Source organism: Pygoscelis adeliae, unplaced genomic scaffold (genome assembly GCF_000699105.1).
Source record: "Pygoscelis adeliae isolate BGI_AS28 unplaced genomic scaffold, ASM69910v1 Scaffold7, whole genome shotgun sequence".
NCBI classification, from domain to species: domain Eukaryota; kingdom Metazoa; phylum Chordata; class Aves; order Sphenisciformes; family Spheniscidae; genus Pygoscelis; species Pygoscelis adeliae.
This window is the reverse complement of record NW_008825268.1, coordinates 404,962-423,333: the sequence shown is the minus strand read 5'-3', so window position 1 is coordinate 423,333 and position 18,372 is coordinate 404,962. Positions and strand designations below refer to the sequence as shown.

The 18,372-nt window shown below is 52.5% G+C and overlaps 1 protein-coding gene across 1 annotated transcript in view; it reads right to left on the bottom strand.

Annotated features, from left to right (window-relative positions):
- Positions 1-9,041: 9,041 nt before the first annotated feature.
- Positions 9,042-18,372, bottom strand: part of RAMP1 (receptor (G protein-coupled) activity modifying protein 1) — an 11,072-nt gene continuing 1,741 nt past the window's right edge. The window contains exon 3 of the mRNA XM_009329663.1: positions 9,042-9,184. Coding sequence (XP_009327938.1) covers positions 9,042-9,184 — 143 coding nt within the window. The remainder of the gene's footprint in view (positions 9,185-18,372) is intronic.

Here is an 18,372-nt window from a genome sequence, read left to right as displayed (position 1 = left end):
GAGAAGCAAATAAAAGCTATTTTTAAAACCGAAGGGCCGTACAGGAGCCGGCTTAGCCCTTCCCCTGCTCAGATCACCCTTTCGTGCTGATAAATAGCTGCTCCCATCATTACGTGAAGACGTGCAAGTAAGCAGAGCAAAATGGTGTCAGCAAGTGAAAGGATAAATGGTAATTATTACACTTTGCACTTAGGCAGCGTCTGTACTTCAGCACTCAGACGGCTCCATGTGCACCAGCTGGGGAGAGGATGGCCCCGAGGGCAGGAGCCGAGCGGCTACAGCCCCACAAGCAGCGTAGGGGGGGAGAGGAGGCGGACGTGGGGTTACGACCATCTGTCCAGGTGTGGAAGGAGGTCCATCCATCCTGATGGGGGGTCTGCAGCTGTGGCTTAAGATACCCTAAGTCTACTGTCCCTTTTATTTTCATGTCCCCTGTCTTCATTAAAGCCACCCTGCTCTGGGTGGGATCGCATCCTCAGCAGGAGCAGGGTGGCATCACGGGCATTGCCACCACCGGCCCCGCACACCCCCAGAGCCCAGCGGGAGCGAGCAGGATTGGCCTGGAGGGAAAAGAAAATATTTTCAGCAACAGCTAGAAGTGTAGAAGTGACACCAAGGGCTGCTGAGCTCTTGGCCAAAGGAAAGCAAATCTAGATGCTCTTCAAGAGATGATTTTCTGCCCTTTGTTTACACAAAGCACTACTTGACCACGATAGTTTTATGAACCGCCAACTAAAAACAAAGCCGAACGCAATTGTAGCTGAGTGCTTGAATTTCTTTCACTTTATCTCATAGACCCTTGGGCATCCATAGACACAAGCTGCCAACCACTGGCTGAGTCCATCCTGCCAGCTGCACGGGACCTGAGCTGCCGTGTCTCATGGTGTTCAGAGAACAGTCCTGCAAGACTCCATCCAGCTTCTGTCTTCACATGCAGAGCACCAAGACACACGGCATGGAGGACCTTCTCATTACAGGTGCGCTGCCAGCTACCGTAGAGGGCTACCGAAGGGATCCATTTGCTGGGATACGGATAAAGCAGACCAGTTGGACCCAGGCTGCTGCTTGCGATGCCTTGTCAGAAGGGATCACAATCCCACCGGAGAGCAGCAGTGTTGATGCCCGGGGCTGAGCGTGCTCTTCCCTGTCACAGCCGCGGCAAACGTTCGTCATCTTGCATCTCCAAAGCAGCATCTCTCTCTCTCTCTCTCTCTCTCTCTCTCCGCAAACAGAGACATATTATTAGGTTAGCACCACACCAGCATGGTCCCGCTGGGGAATTCGGCCCATGCTGATGGTGAAGCTTTTTTGGGGGGGGGTTGTTTTGCTGCCCAGTATGACCGCTCTGCCCTCCCCGTGCCACCCACCTCCCACCCCACAGCGCAGCCCAGGAGGGTGTCATCCCCCTGCCACGCTCAGCCAGGCAAAGCTGAGCCGAGCTCCAGGAGGTGCAGGGATGATCATACTATTTCTGATGTCGAGAAAGAGGTGTAATCCTCAGTCGCAGAGTGTAAACTCTCTTTGGAGAGAAGGTAGAGTCAACTTTTTGGCTTTCAGACAACCCTACAGCTCATTTGCAAGCCTCCATCTCCCAAAACACCATCTCTTCCAGCTAAGCGAGGGCACAAACCTTCCAAAACAAAGCCTCCAGAGATTATATCCTTGCAAGCAGGAGAAAAGCATTGCCAAATCTCAGCCCCATGTCCCACGCTACAGGGGACCGCATGCCATGCCCCGCTGTGCTGGGGATGCTGCCAGGGTTGGGGCGCTGCTGCTGGCTACAGCCCGGGGAGAGGCCCCACTGCTGCTGCAGCTGAAGCAAAATGCAATGCCGGTGACCGATGCAGCTGCAGAAATAGACTGGCATGCCATGCCACCGGCTCTGCCATTGGGACCACCCTGGAGATGATGGTGAGGACAGAAACCCAAGTTGGAGGCATCAGGGGCATCTGGGGATTGCAATGCCTGGCAAAACACCCAGACAATTTTTTGGGGAGGACCTAAGAGACCTGAATGCCACCGACCCCAAATCAGACCCGAGGCGGGGGTGTGCAGAGAAATACCCCTGCCCTGCATCCTCTCCTCCCTCACTCTGCAAACCAGGGGCTGGCTGCCCCCTAAAACCAGGTGAGCAGGGCCTTATGGCCATTATTGAAAGCAGGGGGATTAACCACAGGGCAGATCCCTGGCTGGACTTCCAACAAGCTCCACGATGGCTCAGTTCGGTTGGGGTAAATAAGGAGGTAGAGAGGCCTTCAGGCCATGGACCTGCACCATGGCACATCCCCGTGGCTTTGCAGAGCAGCCAGAGGATCTAAGGATGTGACATCTAAGGATGGTTGTCCCTGACTTCCCAACCTGCCTGGGAGCAAGAGGTAACCGAAGGACTAAGTGATTTCAGCACTGTTTGCCAGGGGCTATGAATAGCCGACGCAGCCCAAAGCTACACGCCATGCGCTATTAGTAACAGCCGAAAGCCATGCTGCAAAACCTGGCCGGCAACAGAGGAGTTAGTTAAGACGATATTTGGAATTAGAGGATGTGACAAAAGCCTTTCCATCGGGCACCTCCGCCCCCATGGGAAGGTATCTGAAATCTCTCCTTGCCTCTTGCAAGAACCATCCAGTTGTACGTGCAGAAAAAATCCCGGTCAGAGCACTCAGGCTGGTCCTGCTTCCCCCAACCCCGAGGAGAGCTCAGCGGCTTCAAGGAGAAATGTTCCCAAGTCATCTTTTCCCAACTGGACTTGGGCTTCTCTGGGATCTTTCCCGGTGCCAAAAATCACCCCCAGCCCCGCGAGAGCTCCCCTGGGAACAGCAGTTCTCAGGGGCTCGCCTGTGCTTTGAGATGGAGGGATGCCCACGGCTGGAGGAACGCTGAGCATGGAGGGCGTCCTTAGCTCTCTGTGACCGTAAGTGTGTCCCCAGAGACCACTAGACATGGGGGGAGAGGGAAAGGAGAAGCGGTCTGCGCCCACGCCACCTCCTTCTCCTGCCACCCCCCCACCTTGCTTTTGCCTTAAATACCAGCATCTTAATTTAAAATCCTGAAAAATGCCTTAAAATACTAGCTTTAATTACTAAAAAAAATATCAAAAATTGTGATTATTGAGCTGATGTAGGATAGCACCAGGAACAGGGCTGGTTTTCCCAAGCTATCTCACCACAGGCTGCGGGGCAGGGAGACGGGCAGGGAGACAGGCAGCCTGCCCTGAAAAGTACAGCTTTGCTTAGTTCTAAATATTTTTTCCCTACCCAGTGTGAACTGCAATTAAAACTGTTTTCCTCATCACCATGGAAACTGTTTGGGTTTAAAGGATGCTGCGGCAAGGAGGCGGCCGAGCAGCGCAGGGACCACGTGGGGACGAACGCCCGCGGGCAGGACAGCACAGGGCTGGGCCACTCGTGGGAAGCAATCGAGGACTGATTTATGGTTTGACAGGATCCGAATGCTTACACTGCTGTAAATCCTAAGCAATGCCTCTTGTTTTTTACCACTGCAACCGAGACTGGAATTTGATCTGCCATTTATTCCTTGCCAGCACCTTGCTGCGGATGGTGTTACACTGTGGATACCGGTTAGGGTTCACAGGATCATCAGCTCTCCCTTTTGCCATGAGTATCAGGATTCTTTCCTTTCCTCCCCAAATCCCTTGCTTCAGAAGGAAAAAAAAAAATACCACAAGGCTTTCCTTTTACTTTTTAAATTAAAAGAAAAAATTGATTTCTCCTTCTAAAAGGTTGCAGGGCGAGCCTGGAGACATAGTAAAGGGGTATCCAGAAGGGACCTGGCAACCTGAAGATAAATAAGTAGATAATGAGATAATAAAATAACGGCTCAATCTGTTGTCTATAAGATAATGGATAAATAACCTGAAGACACACTGTGAGTGTATTCACAGCTGTGAGAGCAGCCCCACAGCGGGGGGTAGGAGTGGGGCAGGGTACCAGGCATGCCAGGAGCTGGCAGCATTGGCACGTTTCTGCAGCTGTCAGACCAGCAGGTGAAACACCATGACCACGAGCTCCTTCCCCGCAGGATGCCCATGGCAATGGGAAAGCATTCCCCGGAGATTTTTAGGCGTGCCACAGGGCGAATATATTTGGGATGAAGGCGCCTGGCTCGGCTGGGGGGACCACCCCAGCTGCGGGCGAGCACCCTCCCAGCCTGCTTGCTGCTGCCCGATGCACCAACGCCGTGCAAAAACTGCCATGCCAAGCCATCCCCCGGCCACGGCCCGCCGGCAAGCTAAAACCATGCAGGAAAAATATCTGTAAGTCATCGGCTCCTGTTGATGCATTCGTGAGTGAGCGGCCGGCAGCCCCACCCCTCTAGCAGCTCCGGCTCTGCCAGCAGTGCTCCGCCTCCCCAAAATAGCTGCCCCGAGGGAGACCTCAGCTAATCCCCTGGCTCAATCGCCGCGCCGATGAATCTGGACCTGGAATCAAAATAGCCAAGTTGATCTTCAGGATAATTAGTCACGCACAGCTGAGCTCTCGGTCAAAGCAGCTCAGCCACCACCATGAAGCAGAGACCACGATGCAGCTCCAGCTTTAAATAATGGGGTTCCAGGGCTTGCAGCCCTGGAAAACAAAACACCAGGCAGGGTGCTTGGTCTAAATTGCTCTCAGGCCAAGGATCTACAGGGCAAGGCCATGGGGGGGGGGGGGGGGGCTGGAGACACCAGCTTGCAGCACGTGAGCAGGTAGGTGGGCAGCTGACCCAGCAGCCTCAGGCACGCACAGCTCCAGCAGGAGCATCCGAGGCCACACTGGATCGCTCGCCCTTTGGGGAGGAAGAGAGGGAAAGAAACCAGATGACCCAAGGGAAAACACCTCTCAGAGCAGTCCTCCCTTCCCAGGAGACAGCGTTCATGGCCAACTTCTGGAACTAATTGTTTTATTAAAAACCACCTGGCATCCCATTCTTGACGCGTGTAACAGCTCACGCAATTTCCCCTGGCACACGATTCAGCATATCAAAAAACATCAACTTTCCCCAAATAAGCATGGCTAAGAAAGCCAGCAGAGCTCAACGGTGTCGGACAAACCTTCCCAGAGAGTTGGTGCTTGTTCGCATGGTCCAAGCCCAACCTTCAGCAAACACTCCTGGTCCAGAGAGACCCCTCTGTTTGTTACAGCTGAACGCGGCGGTACCAGCAATGAAAGAGCTTGGTTAATACTTCTGAGAGTAAGATGGGAGGATAATCTGCAGCCTATAAATAGGACCAGTAAACCACAATTACAAACTCTGCTGAGACAATTCATTTATCCAGATGTTCCCATCATGTCATTCTCAATTGAGCAGTAAATGATGGGCCTAATGGGCATTTCTCCGCTAAATGCCACATATGAGAAATCACAGCTCCAAACCCGATGCTGCTGATGGTACAGGACCTGTCAGAGGCAAGACTTTCAGATATTTCTCATTCTCTTTTTGGACAGGTTTCAAGCATCAAAATTCCTCGGTTTGGGGGAAGATATGGAGAGGAGACGAGGCTCTAGGCAGATGTTTTATTTCCATTTCTTCATCTGACGCCTGGTGGAAGTCAAGTCCTTCCCCCTAAAACCAGAGGGGTGACCAGCCAGCCTATGCCACCCCCTGCCCACTCCTGATGGAACATCTCCTAACAGTACTTCTTCTTCTAAAAGGGGTGGTGAGTCCCATGCACACCTAGGGAGCAGGGGTGTCGAGCGAGGTGGCCACCTGAAACCCATATCCTTGCAGAGCAGCTTATTTACAGCAGTAGCTGACTATTTCTACCTGATTTTCCCAATGTCCTGAGGGCACAGGAGGATCAGAGGAATGTCAACCCTTAAATAACCCGAGCCTTGTGTTTGCACGGAGCAAATGGACTCATGCAATCAAATTAAACACTGCAAGTTTATCAACATTTCCTCCGAGTGCCTCAAGGATAACAAGTTTAGTAGAAGCTATTTAGAAGAAAAACAGGACATTGGAGATAAAGAACGAGCTCTTTAATACACCTCTGCTTCCTGTGCAATGGCTTTGCCGAAGGTCTGGAGGAAGAGATGGATTGCATCTCATCAAGCTTGCAGATAGCATCGAACCAGGACCAAAAGCAAAGTCCTGCTCCTGGGACACACTCAGCCCCTGCACGGGGACAGCCCGTGTTGGGGACAGCTCTGCTGGGATGGCCTCAGGGGTGGGAGCTCACCCCCAGCACAGACGGGAGACGCAGGGAGGTGGTTATCCCCTTCTCCTGCCACTCACCACATCTAGACCACATCTGAATGCTGCCTCCAAAGGTGTCGACAGAGGGGGACAGGTCCCACAGAGACCCCCACGGTGGCCAGGGGCAGGAGCAACAGCAGGAGCCCTGGACATTGTTGAGGACCAGATGAGGTTCCTCAGAACCAGGAAACCTCCCACAGTCATTTCGCTCTCTTTTCTTCCTCTCCATTTTGTCACCAATAAAGGGGAAGGAAAACCCAGGCTGTCCTTTTCAAAATCTATCTATCTATATATACATACACACATATATAGAGATTTTAATTTGTCACAGAAGAAAGGGGCATGAAGCAGGAAATCAACCAAAATCTTTCTTACAAAAAGTGTAATTTTTGTGCAAAATGCTCATGGCATACGGCAACATCTGCTCGCCATTTCCAACTGACCTCAATCCCCCCCTTGTGTCACAAGAGCTCATTTTTGTCTGCCACTTCGTTTTCCTGGAGAAAGGCCACGGCACAACGCTGCTGTACGATGCAGAAAGCCAGCTGAGAGTGGAGAACGGGTTTTTATTTTCTCTTTTCAGGCCCTCACACCAATACACAGACACCCCTGACCAGTCTTTGCAACTTTAATCAAAACCATCTCACCAGGAGAATGATTTACGCCATGGTGGTACTGAAAAATTCAGCTCTGCTGATTATAAATAGGAAAGAGCTAATCCAAAGAAAGCATCATGCAGGTGGTTCGCAATAAAAAAAAAAAAAAAAAAAAAGAAATGCCAAAAAAGCCCCCACAGAACAGCATGTTCCCCATATGCAACATCCCTGCTCTCCCTGATGCTGCTGCATTAAGTAGGGTTCCTTTATCACCCTCATTATCTCCCCAAGGATGCCGCCGAGCGCTCCACCAGGAAAGCAGACCGCATCTCCAGTTCTCCTAAGTCATAAATCACCACTAATTCCCTGACACTGATTACAAACAGGAGGCTTAGCAGAAGACTGCCATGCCGTATCATGCCAGCCTCTCCCTCTAGTTGCTAAGAAAAATCAACACACAACTTTTGGAAGCAGCGGGCGAGCCAGCAGGTCCGGTGGGACAGTGTGGGATTTTCTCATAGGGTCTGAGAGCATCTCAGTGGATTGTGGGGTTTTCAAGCTGAGTTTGGGCATTTTGGACTGCCTGGAGAACCTAAGTGCTGAGAAAAAAGAAAAAGCTCATGGGAAATATGTCCATCAAGCAGTGACTCACCAGAAGAGGTAATGGAGCTGTGACGGGGATCCCAATCTACTGCCTTATTAACACATCAATACCCAGCATGTAGCAGACAGTGAGAAGAGTGGTCTCCTGTTGAAGCTCTGCCACTGGGGTGTGTGGTTTTTCATACGTACATAACTGTATTGAGCAAGACTGCCATCCTAATTTCCAAACACTGCTTAGGTTGGGCTCCTTGAAAGCCCATTTAATCACAGAATGGTTGAGGTTGGAGAAGACCTCTGGAGATCCACCTCATCTTGCCCAAACGCCCCTGCTCAAGCAGGGCCACCTAGAGCTGGTTGCTCATGACCATGTCCAGATGACTTTTGAATATCTCCAAGGATAGAGACTCCACAACCTCCCTGGGCAACCTGTGCCAGTGCTCGGTCACCCTCACAGTGAAAAAGTGTTTCCTGATGTTCAGGGGGAACCTCCCATGCTTCAGTTTGTGCCCATTGCCTCCGGTCCTGTCACTGGGCACCACCGAGAAGAGCCTGGCTCTGTCCTCTTCGCACCCTCCCTTCAGGTATTTATATACCTTAGTAAGATCCCCCTGAGCCTTCTCTTCTACAGGCTGAACAGCCCCAGCTCTCAGCCTTTCCTCATAGGAGACATACTCCAGTCCCTTCATCATCTTCATGGCCCTTTATTGGACTCTCTCCAGTATGTCCATGTCTCTCTTGCACTGGGGAGCCCAGAACTGGGCCCAGCACTCCATCGGTGGCCTCACCAGCGCTGAGTAGAGGGAAGGATCACCTGCTGGAAACACTCCTCCTAATGCAGCCCCAGATACCATTCATCTTCTTGCTGCAAGGGCACATTGCTGGCTCGGGTTCAACTCAGTATCCACCAGGACCCCCAGGGCCTTTTCTGAAAAGCTGCTTTCCAGCTGGATGGTCCCCAGCATGTCCTGGTGCATGGAGTTGTTCCTCCCCAGGTGCAGGATTTTGCACTTCTCCTTGCTGAACTTCACGAGGTTCCCATCAGCCCATTTCTCCAGCCTGTCGAGGTCCCTCTGGACAGCAGCACGACCCTCTGGTGTGTCACCCACTCCTCCCAGCCTGGTGTCATCTGCAAACTTGCTGAGGTTACACTCCGCCCCATCACCGAGACCATTAATGGAGAGGTTAAGCAGGACTGGACCCAGCATTGATCCCAGGGTACACCCGGGGGCCTCCAACTATTCTTTGTCCAATGATCACCACCCTCCAGGCCTGGCTATTCAGCCAGTTTTCAACCCACCTCACTGTCTGCTCATCCAGCCCACACTTCGTCAGCTTGTCTGTGAGGATCTTATGGGAGATGGTGTCAAAAGCCTCACTGAAGTCCAGGTAGACAACATCCACTGCTCTCCCCTCCAAGCCTACTTCGTGGCCCCTCCACAAGTGACTGGGACAGGGAAGACCCTTCAGCTGGACCCAGCAGGGATGGAGCCAGGGCAGCATCAGCACTTGCAAAGTGGAGTGAAATGGCACATTTGTTCCCCCCCATGAAATAAAACCCACCACTGACCTCCTTACATCCCAAAATCAAAGACAGGTACAGGCGGTCCTGGGACGCGGGGAAGGGAGGGGCGAGCAGAGGGACCTCACTTACCCCACAGTCTCATCCCAGTCGCACCAGAGCCGCTGCCCAATGCCCTCCATGCTGAGCTGGAACTGCTTCAGGCAGTAGTGCTGGATCATCCAGCCGTAGTCCGCCTCCTGGCATGCCGTCGCCACGATGAAGTGATGGGCTGGAAGACAGGCAAGGGGCGAGCGGGGTTAGGCTCTGCCGCGGCGGGTCGTGGCCCAGTGACAACCCCTTGCTCCTCACCGTGCAGGACCCCTGCAGCTTTTCACGCAGAGGGCATCTGCCAAAGCAAAGCTGGACATCAAAGCAAGCCCACTCTCAACCAGCTTCTTCAAAAGCTCCTTCTCAGGGTTTTATTTCCCTCTTCACATCCCTCTGACCCTGCAGCATCATCCTCCATTACCCTCCCAAGTGCACAACGCTAGATAAATCAATTATTCAAAATATGCCAGGTAAGTCATAAATAAGTAAGGATGCAGATTTATTCTCTGCTGATGATTTGACACACATCTTTGGACTTTAAATTCCCCGTTTTTCAGTTTACAAAAAGACTAAGGGTGTAGGGGAAGTTGGGGAATAACCTCACGGCTCCCAGCCGGATCCCTGCTGCTGCTGAGCAAAAGGACCCCTTAAAAATTATCTGCGTGGTGCCACACTTGGAAACAAATATCCATCTCCGATGGAACGCAGGGACAAGTGCAGTGAAATTAATCTTTGGCTGCACGGCACTGATTTAATTCACCTCTGGGTATGCGTCCCTGCTACACAGTGCCTTCTGGTTTGGGACCAGAGAAGGAAGAGATGCTGCTTACTTCTCCACAAGTTAGTGCACAATTAGTGCAATGCTGCTAGCAAGTGGAAAGGGAAAAAGACAGTAATGCTACAAAGGGAAGAGGGAGGAGGCTCGAAGGAAAAAAACCTTCAGAGGAATGATTTACGGAGCCTGCCTATAAATAATATCTTTCCCTTGGTCCCAAAGTGCCAGCTAGTGCCTTTGCAGCTCCTGGAGTACATCACAGGCAGGCATCGCATACCAGCTCTATTTTTTGCTATCCGTGAATAACTCTGCACAAGAGTGGGGCTTTATTTTTATCTTTTTAACAAAACAGAATTTAGCTACTTATTTAGCGGTCTGCATATGAAAGCCATGGGACATCACCAGTGGCTCCTGCCCAGGGGATGCCCTCCTTGATCGGTCCCTCCACAGCCCCCAAATCCTCGGAGCGCTTAGGTACCAGCATCCTATGGCAACGGGTGGGAACTCAGGACCCGCTAGGGGATTTGGGTGGTGAGGGGCCCCCAGACCCTTGGGTGAGGTTTCTGGATGGCTGCAGGGCTCCCACGCTGCCTCTCACCGTGGCAGCTGCTTTGGTCTGGCTCAAGATAAGACAACGTGAGTTATCTAGCCAAGGGTAGGGAGTTAAGGAGCGTTAAACCCTCACCGTTGCAATAATAGAACCGAGTTTATCATAATCTAAAGCTCTCCCCAACTGATACCACCCAGGGGCTCACCCTACAGCACCTGCACAACACAGCCTCAGCCAGAGACAAGCCCTGCTCTGAAATGGGAAGGTTTGGGATGCTGAAGCAAAGCGCCAAGTGAGGAAGAGGAGGAGGAGGAGGAGGCAAGGTGCAATAATTTCACGTGAGAGCTGGACTGCAAATCTCAGTCTGGGCAGGCTCAAGGATGATTGATGGCTGGGAGGCTTTTCTCCCCTTCCCATCCCTTCAAATCTGGATGAATCAAGTGAACAAGTGACATGGCTGAGCGAGCACCAGCATCCAAGGGAGGTTCAGGTGCCACCCCTCGGGGTCACCCCTTGGGGTCACCCCTCGGTGAAGACCATGCACTGGACTGCGAAGGACAAGTGCCCTGCAAACATTACGCCTGTCACGCGGCCGGACAAACAACTTGCAGAGAAAACACTGCCAGCGAACGCGTCGAGAGCAAAGCAGGAGAGAGCTGCATAAGGGAAGCAAGGGGAGCAGGGGAGGCAAACAGATTAAAAAGCAGCTGGATGAGCAGCTGAGGGGACTGAGGAGCAAAGGAGGAAATGGAGCCTGGCAGAAATGAGCGAGACACGCAAAGCGTGGAGAGAAATTGAGGAAGACAAAGCTGCTTTAAGAAATTCAACAGCGATACAGCACAAGAAGAAAGAGAAGCAGAAGCTAACTGAGCATGGCCAGGCTGCCCTTCGTCTGGCTTCACTCCTCCCCACTCCCAATTAGCACGGATGGGCCTAGAGACAGGTCATCATTTGTACCACAAAAACAACTATCCTTAGAGATGCCCAAACGTTTCCTGATGACCACGCAGCTGCTCCTGCAGAAAGGACCTAGAGGAAAACACCTTAACAGGCAGCTCCACCTTGGATGGAGAGAGGAGGAACACTAAATAAACCATGGGGATGAAGCAACTGAGAACTGCAAACTGGCTGCAACGCCTGCTTGAGTAGCTGCAAGTCACATATCTGGTAGTCAGCATGAAAATGAGCCTTACTATTAAAAGAAAAAAACAACCCAAACCAAGTGAAAACAAAAACCCAGGGAGCTTTAAGCACTTGCCAATCAAGGCAGCTCAAAGACACTGCTGGGTTGGATGTGGCCATGGGCTGAGTACAGGTATGGGCAGCCAGGAGACAGCCAGCACACGGGCTTTGTCATCCCTGAGCGCATGACTCGTATGCTTGCACTTCGTTCCTGCCTCTTGTCTCTGCTCTGAAGGTCCTTCGCAGGCACGTCACCGCCTTTCTTTCCCCCCTGGCAGCTCTTCACAGTGTTCTGCAGGAGCTCTGCCTTCCCCATGAGGACTTGCCTTCTGCAGTGGTGAGCACTGCAGATGCCAACAGCCAAGGCTTGGCTTGGTAACCCCAAGGAGCAGTGCAGAGACTGTGCTCCTGGAAGATGTCTCTCCCACCGCATCTCCCATACCTACACGTGGGGTCTGTCTGCAAATCCTTTTCCCTGGGGGATTGGGGAAACCAGACCCATCAGCCAGTGTCCAAGACATTTCATGAGGACAATGGATTTTTATCATTGTGAAGGATTCTTTTCTTTTATACATCAGAGGCAAAGAGCATCCAAGAGGAGCAAGGCCCAACAGAGCCCGTTGTGTAAATGCTGCAAGGATGGAGCTGGGCACAGCGAGACCAAAAAGCTGTTTTGTTTTCAGCTTGCCAGGGAGAATTTGCTTTAGCTTTAAATGCACATTTTAAGGTCAAAGCGAGGAGAAGCTCCTGCCACATTTCCACATGGTCCCCACCTAAACCCATGGATATTTCCCTGCTGCTTCCCGGATTTCCCCCAAACCCACGTTTATCGACACGTCAGGCTGGGACAGGCTCAGGGTTTGTGACAACAGGGAAAAAAAGCAGGAAGGGATTTTTATATCTCCTGGCTCTCATTCCAGAAGGTTTTCCTTCCCCCCTCAGCCCTGCTGACAGAGGCAGTGTAAGTCAGCTGCAGTGAGCTGTAAATAACTGAGCTCCGGAGCGGTCACGTCTCTGTACTTAGCAGCATCCATTTGTGAAGGATATAAGAAGCTGCTGAATAAATGAGCTCCAAAAACTGACTATACCGAGGCTGAGCTGCCTCCAACAGCTCCCTTCCCACGTGCTCCCGGCGCTCCCGTTCCCTTGGGAAAAATGGCATTGGGAGCTGTGGGAACGCAGTGGTCCCCTGGGAACATCCCACCGGAGCCATGCGGTACCTCCAAAGCCCCACTTGGCCTTTAAGTGCTGCCTAGACACGGACCAGGGGGTTATCTCTGTCCTCCCATGTCTCCCCAGCCTGTGCATCCATATAGGTGATACCACTGCAAGCCGTCCAAAATTCATCCTTGCAGCATGTCTGCGCACTGCCTTCTGCGTGCAAAGACGTCTTCTGCTGGAAAGAGGCACCATCCAACATGGTATTTATCTCAGCACGAGGACCTGCGCAACTGTTGATGAACGCCCTTCCCTGACGAGAAGAGCACTGATTGCCTGGTAAAAGACGTAACTTTAAGAATCCTTAATTTGCCTCCTCACAGGGAATACCTGGAGAGCGGTGGTGAGGAACTGATTGGAGGGAAGGCTTTTTCAGGCATCCCAGATCTTCTTGATTGCCCTGGGATTGATGTACTGGAGAGTCCCAGCAAACATCTACCAGGGTTCAGCTTACTGATGGTTAGCTGCGAAAAACTGTAGTCGCTTGTGTATTTCAGCAGAAAAACATTGCTGGCCCTGAATTGTTACAAAGATTTCAGGAAAATAACTGGACTTTCTTCTGTTGCACTTCTTATAGCTAGAGTCTGGGCCAAGAGCTCTGGGCTCACAGTTCCAGAAAACAACTTGGTGAACACCACCTCCTCCTTCTCCTCCTGCCACTGCTGCAGAGCCTGCACACTTGCCACGGTGACGGTTCACCAGCAGAAAGCCCCGAGCTTTCTCTGCAAGACAACTTTTGCTTTTCACATCACCATCCCCTCTGCATAATTCTTTGGTCTCCAGCCATTTTCTCCTCAGCTTTCTGGGACTTCTTGGGCTCGTCTTGCTGGGACGTGCAGCCAACCCCAGGGGGAGGCAGAGGCAGGGAGGACTGCAAAGCCTGAGAACAGATGAGCACTTCAGGCTGGCATGGCACAGGAGGTCAAAGCAATGCCAGCGCTGACGAACCCAGTTCCCAGGCATCATGACGGAGCCTGTCAGCATTTTTTGCAAGCCTTGCCACCCTGGCCCTCTGCCATTCGACCTCTGGATGCTGCCCACGATGCATGTGCACTGGGAATATATGGAGAATTTGGGGCAGCGAGTGCCAAGTAAGGCAGTCTCATTTTTGGGGAGATCCTACCAACGTGGACTCACACGCTGTGTTCTTCTGGGCTTGCTGGGTTTCTCCAGACACAGCCAGGGCAGCCCCTAGCCATCGGTCACGTGGCTCCTGCAGATGAAGGCTCCTCACCCAGAGCCTGGACCGTACCCCCTGTTTGCAGTTTCATCCAAGAAGGAAGCCCTTGATGGAGGCTCTTATATAGGATGGGAACTGGAGACACCCTAATTTGTGAACCCTTTCAGTGCCAGCCACTGATTCCTGTTGGAGGGGCTGCCAGACCCACCCAGCACGGCTGTAGCTGACTGCTATTCAGCAAACGGGGGAGCTTGACTCCCCCAAGCCCACGACACCCCTTGATGGTGCTAGATGAAGGATGAAACTATTTGACTACATATGCAGAGTAGTCATCAGACCATCCTGGCTACAGCTGGACCAGCAGGGTTTTTTTGGTGGAAACCATTCAGGGCTTCATAGCAAAAAGCAGAAAATAGCCAGTTATTAATCTAAAAGCTTAGAGGTCTCATTAAACCCCAGAAGATCGCAGATAATTGCAAAGTGACACTCAGAGCAGGGCTGGCAATGGACAAGCCACACATAGCTAAACCCAAGCACCAGCAAAGCTCTGGTCTCAAAGAACAAACATCCCAATATCTTCTCCTGGGCTTCTCCCAAATGCTGTGACCCGCCCTGTGAAATGATTAGCTCTCTTAACAAGCCCAAGATGAAAACAGACTGTTTTCCCCTCCTTTTCTCTGTGGTTGTTTGCTCTGTTTTATTGAGAACAAGCCTCGTGGTTTGGACCCAGTTGCAAAATAAAACCCAACAAGAGCTGGAAATCTGGAGCTCATTTCCCTGAGCATGCATCAAGCCCTGCCTTTGCCACGTCCCCATCCAGCAGGATGAATCCTGCCCTGGCAGGTACCAACCCAGGAAGATTAAACCAGGGAAAGCCCAGCTGGACAGCTGTGCTGCGTGCTGCCAAATCGGGCAGTCGCCAGCTGGGACCAATGCTGGGAAGGAGACGGTCGCTTGTGGCTAAACCCAAACCTGATTTTGTCCCACTCTCTTGTGGCCAACATCCCCCGGCCACCTTGGACTCGCAGCCATCCCTGCCAGGACACACCACTCACCCTGGTGACAAAAACGATGTGCAGTGACCACAGCCCCGTGTCCCTGCTGGAGGTACCGCATGGCTCTGGGAGAGCAGGTTTTGAGTGGGGGGATTTTGCAGACATAGCCCTGGGAAGCCTTGAAAGCCGCTCCGTACATGGGGAGCACACGTTAATTAGCTTCACGCTGCCTAATTTTGTTTTTCAACCCTTCCCTTCATGTTGGGACCCACATCTACAAACAGACCAGCTGAGCCGGTCCTCACCAAGTGCTTTTCTCAGCATCTTCACTTTGACTCAGCAGAGCTGCCACGTCCGGTGCTCATTAGTAGCTCAAAGTAATTAAGCTCAAGTTTTCATCTTAAGCCTGGTGAGCATGTGGTACCCCCCCGCATCGGGGCTTGGGCACCCTTGGAAGCATCCCAGGGTCACATCCGAGCGAGTCCCCTCCCAGCACTCTGGTGCTCTGCCCGAATTGAAGCACAAAGCCAAGGGAAGGATCAGACCTAGTCCAAAACTTCTCACCCAAAACACTTGTGGGAGGGCAGGGAGAGGACATGGGGGGCAGGAGGCAGAAGATGAGCATAAAAAACATCCTGGTTTGTGGCCAAAAAATGGAAAATCTGGGGGAGGTGTTTGCTTTGTTGATTCAAAGCCCACAAACCAGCCCAACTGGAGGCAGCAGATGGTTTCGCAGGGGACGGAGCAAGTGCTCGCAGGACTGAAAATAAACCCACCATCCCCAGCGGTGCTTGCATGTAAAGGGCTGGGCTTTGGCTGGCGCCCACAAACTGCCAACATGGGAACTGGCGGTGTCACTGCAAACCTGCCCCAGGGACCTCCCTGACTGCCTGCTGGTGCCTGTCCACACCTTCTCCTAAGCCTGATTTTGCCCTCCCCAAACAGAGCCAGATTGGGCATGGGGGGCATTTCCAGCCTGCTGCTTCGTACATAGCCTCTGGCCCCCATGGTGGTATTAGAGTCAGATGTTTTCTCCAAAAAGCAGGCTGAGCCCCAGTGGAGGTACAAGCCCGGTGCTGGGGACCAACCTCCTCTGCAGCTCACCCATCCAAGGAGCACCTCCCACACCAGGCTCTGAAGACCCCTATGGGGTACAGCTCTGGATAGGGCTTAAAAACCAAACCACTGCATAACCTAGCAGGAAGCTCAGGTCTTGCGCAAGAAACCTCATGCCAAGAAACATGAGAGAGAGGGGAAGTCACCCACACCAGTTGGGAGAAGCAGGAAGAAAGGCACAACTGCCCCTTCCAGCATTCGCAGCCCTGTAACCCCCAGGAAGGGTCTGGCACCCTCTGCTTAAAAATATACCTCCTGCCAGGGCTGCTTCAGGCAGCTGCCAGCTTAGCAAAGGCTTCAGAGCTTGCAAACACTCCCTTGGTTCACCAGATAAAAATGAAGCTGGCACTTAGCAAACGTGTGACCCCTTTCGGCTGGAGCTGGGGGACAGAAAAATGCAGATGTTGGTGTTGGGGAACGACAGGGTGGCTGGCTCAACACTATTTATTTCTCTATCAGAAAGGAGGGAGCCATCTGATAACACCTCTGCTTGCTGACAGCCTGGGATGCACCCCCCGCAGTCAAACGAAACCTCCGAGTCCTGGCAGGACTATTTCTGTCCTAGTTTTGCATGGGGAATGTATTTTTAAAGCCTCTCCTCCCCGTCTGGCTGGGTCAGGCCAGGGGCACTGGCATCCGCACCGAGCTGCTGGGATCCGGCAGCGGCTCCTGGGGCTGTCGGGGCTGTGCAGCAGCTTGGGAATGGCGAGATGGATGGAGGTGTCCAAATCCTGCAGGTGATCGTGGGGGAGACAGAGACCCGTCCCCTTCTCAAGCAGCCTGCCCGAGCCCCAGCTTCAGCACAGAATCATCCCATCCCATCCCATCCCCATCCCTTTCCGTGAAGGCTGAGCCTGACTTCTCCCCAGGCAGCTCTTCTGGTCCCCTCCTCCCTTCCAAGTTTGACAATATTTCATCTCCAGCATCTTTCCTTCTCGCTACCAGCCCGCTGCAGGGGAACGGCTGTGGAGGCTTTCAGTATCTCCGTGGTGATTTCCAAGCCTTAGAGGAGTATTACATTACAGCTCAGGACACCTTTTCCTCCCAAGCCCAGCAAATGTAGTGGGAGGAGAGCACAGCCCCCCTGCCCATGGCACTCTCCTGCCCCGAGTACCACCTTTTAACACAAGGCACCTCCCTTTCCTCAACTGCAGGTGAGGACCATCATCTTGGCCTCTTCTGTAAAGCACTTGGAGATGCAGAAAAGCCATCATTGTTATGTGGGCAGAAAAGGAGCCCACAGCCACCTACCCACCAGGCCTGCAGGTGACAGAGCTACCCTGCCGCCACCTCTGACCAAATAAATTTGGCCAAGGAAAATGGATGATATGTAGCACTTCAAGCATCTCAAAAACTTTATTTATTAATGCATGATTGGATAAGCTGCTGCTGCTTTCACCACAGAGCAGCACCAGGCTCCCCATATCCAGTTTAGAGACCTCAAAAATACACGGAGGTGTTCAAAGTCCTCACAGAGATGCTCCTATTTCCCGATTGCTGTAGGGATGCAGGTGCTTGGCAGGCAGCAGGTGAGCCCACAGGAGGAGCCTGGTCCCCTCACCAGCAACCTGTAGGCACACAGCCAGAGTCAGGCTCAGGGACGTCAGGACAAGGAGGGCCACTCACTGGCCACCCAAAGCAGTCACCAACCATCTTGGTTAATGTGAGAAAGGTATTTCTCATCCCAGCAGCATTAATTCAGAGAGCTGCTCTGTCCCAAACCTGCTCCCTGGTGCTTCTGGAGTATCCTTGGGTCCTAAAACCGGGCAGTGTCTGCTGCATGCTTGTTCACTTGGCGTATTGCAACACTGTCCCTTAATCCGCAGGATTTTCCTTCCCAACATAGCCATTCAGGATGTAAATTAAGAGGGAATTCATGGGATTCAGGGGTTTTCACATACTGAAAGGGAGCGTGGGTTTTTCAACACGCCGCTGAGTCACTGCGCAGCGAGGATTTCAAAGGCTGAGCAGATGCTGGGAGGTGGGGGGAACATCTGCCCGTCCCCCGGCACCCGGGAAGGCTGATCCCAGGATGTCTTGGACATGCTGCTACTGCTCGCTTTGGAGAAGAGAAGGAGCATCCTCCCCTCCCTGCCTCCCCTCTGCCCCAGGGGGCTGCAGATGGAGCAGCAGAAGGAAACTACCCGGCTCCTACTTGAACGGAGGGGTCTGTAAGCATGGCACGGACATGGTTACAAAGCACAGCTGGAGCTCCCCAGCGAGGTCTGCAGATGGAGGGCTCACCCCATATTTTACCTGTCCAACAGCTTCACTGCCATGAAGCCACAAAAGCTTTCAAAGGACTCGAGGGCTCGGGAAACTTGGATGGGAAAGAAGTCACTCAGGCTTGGGG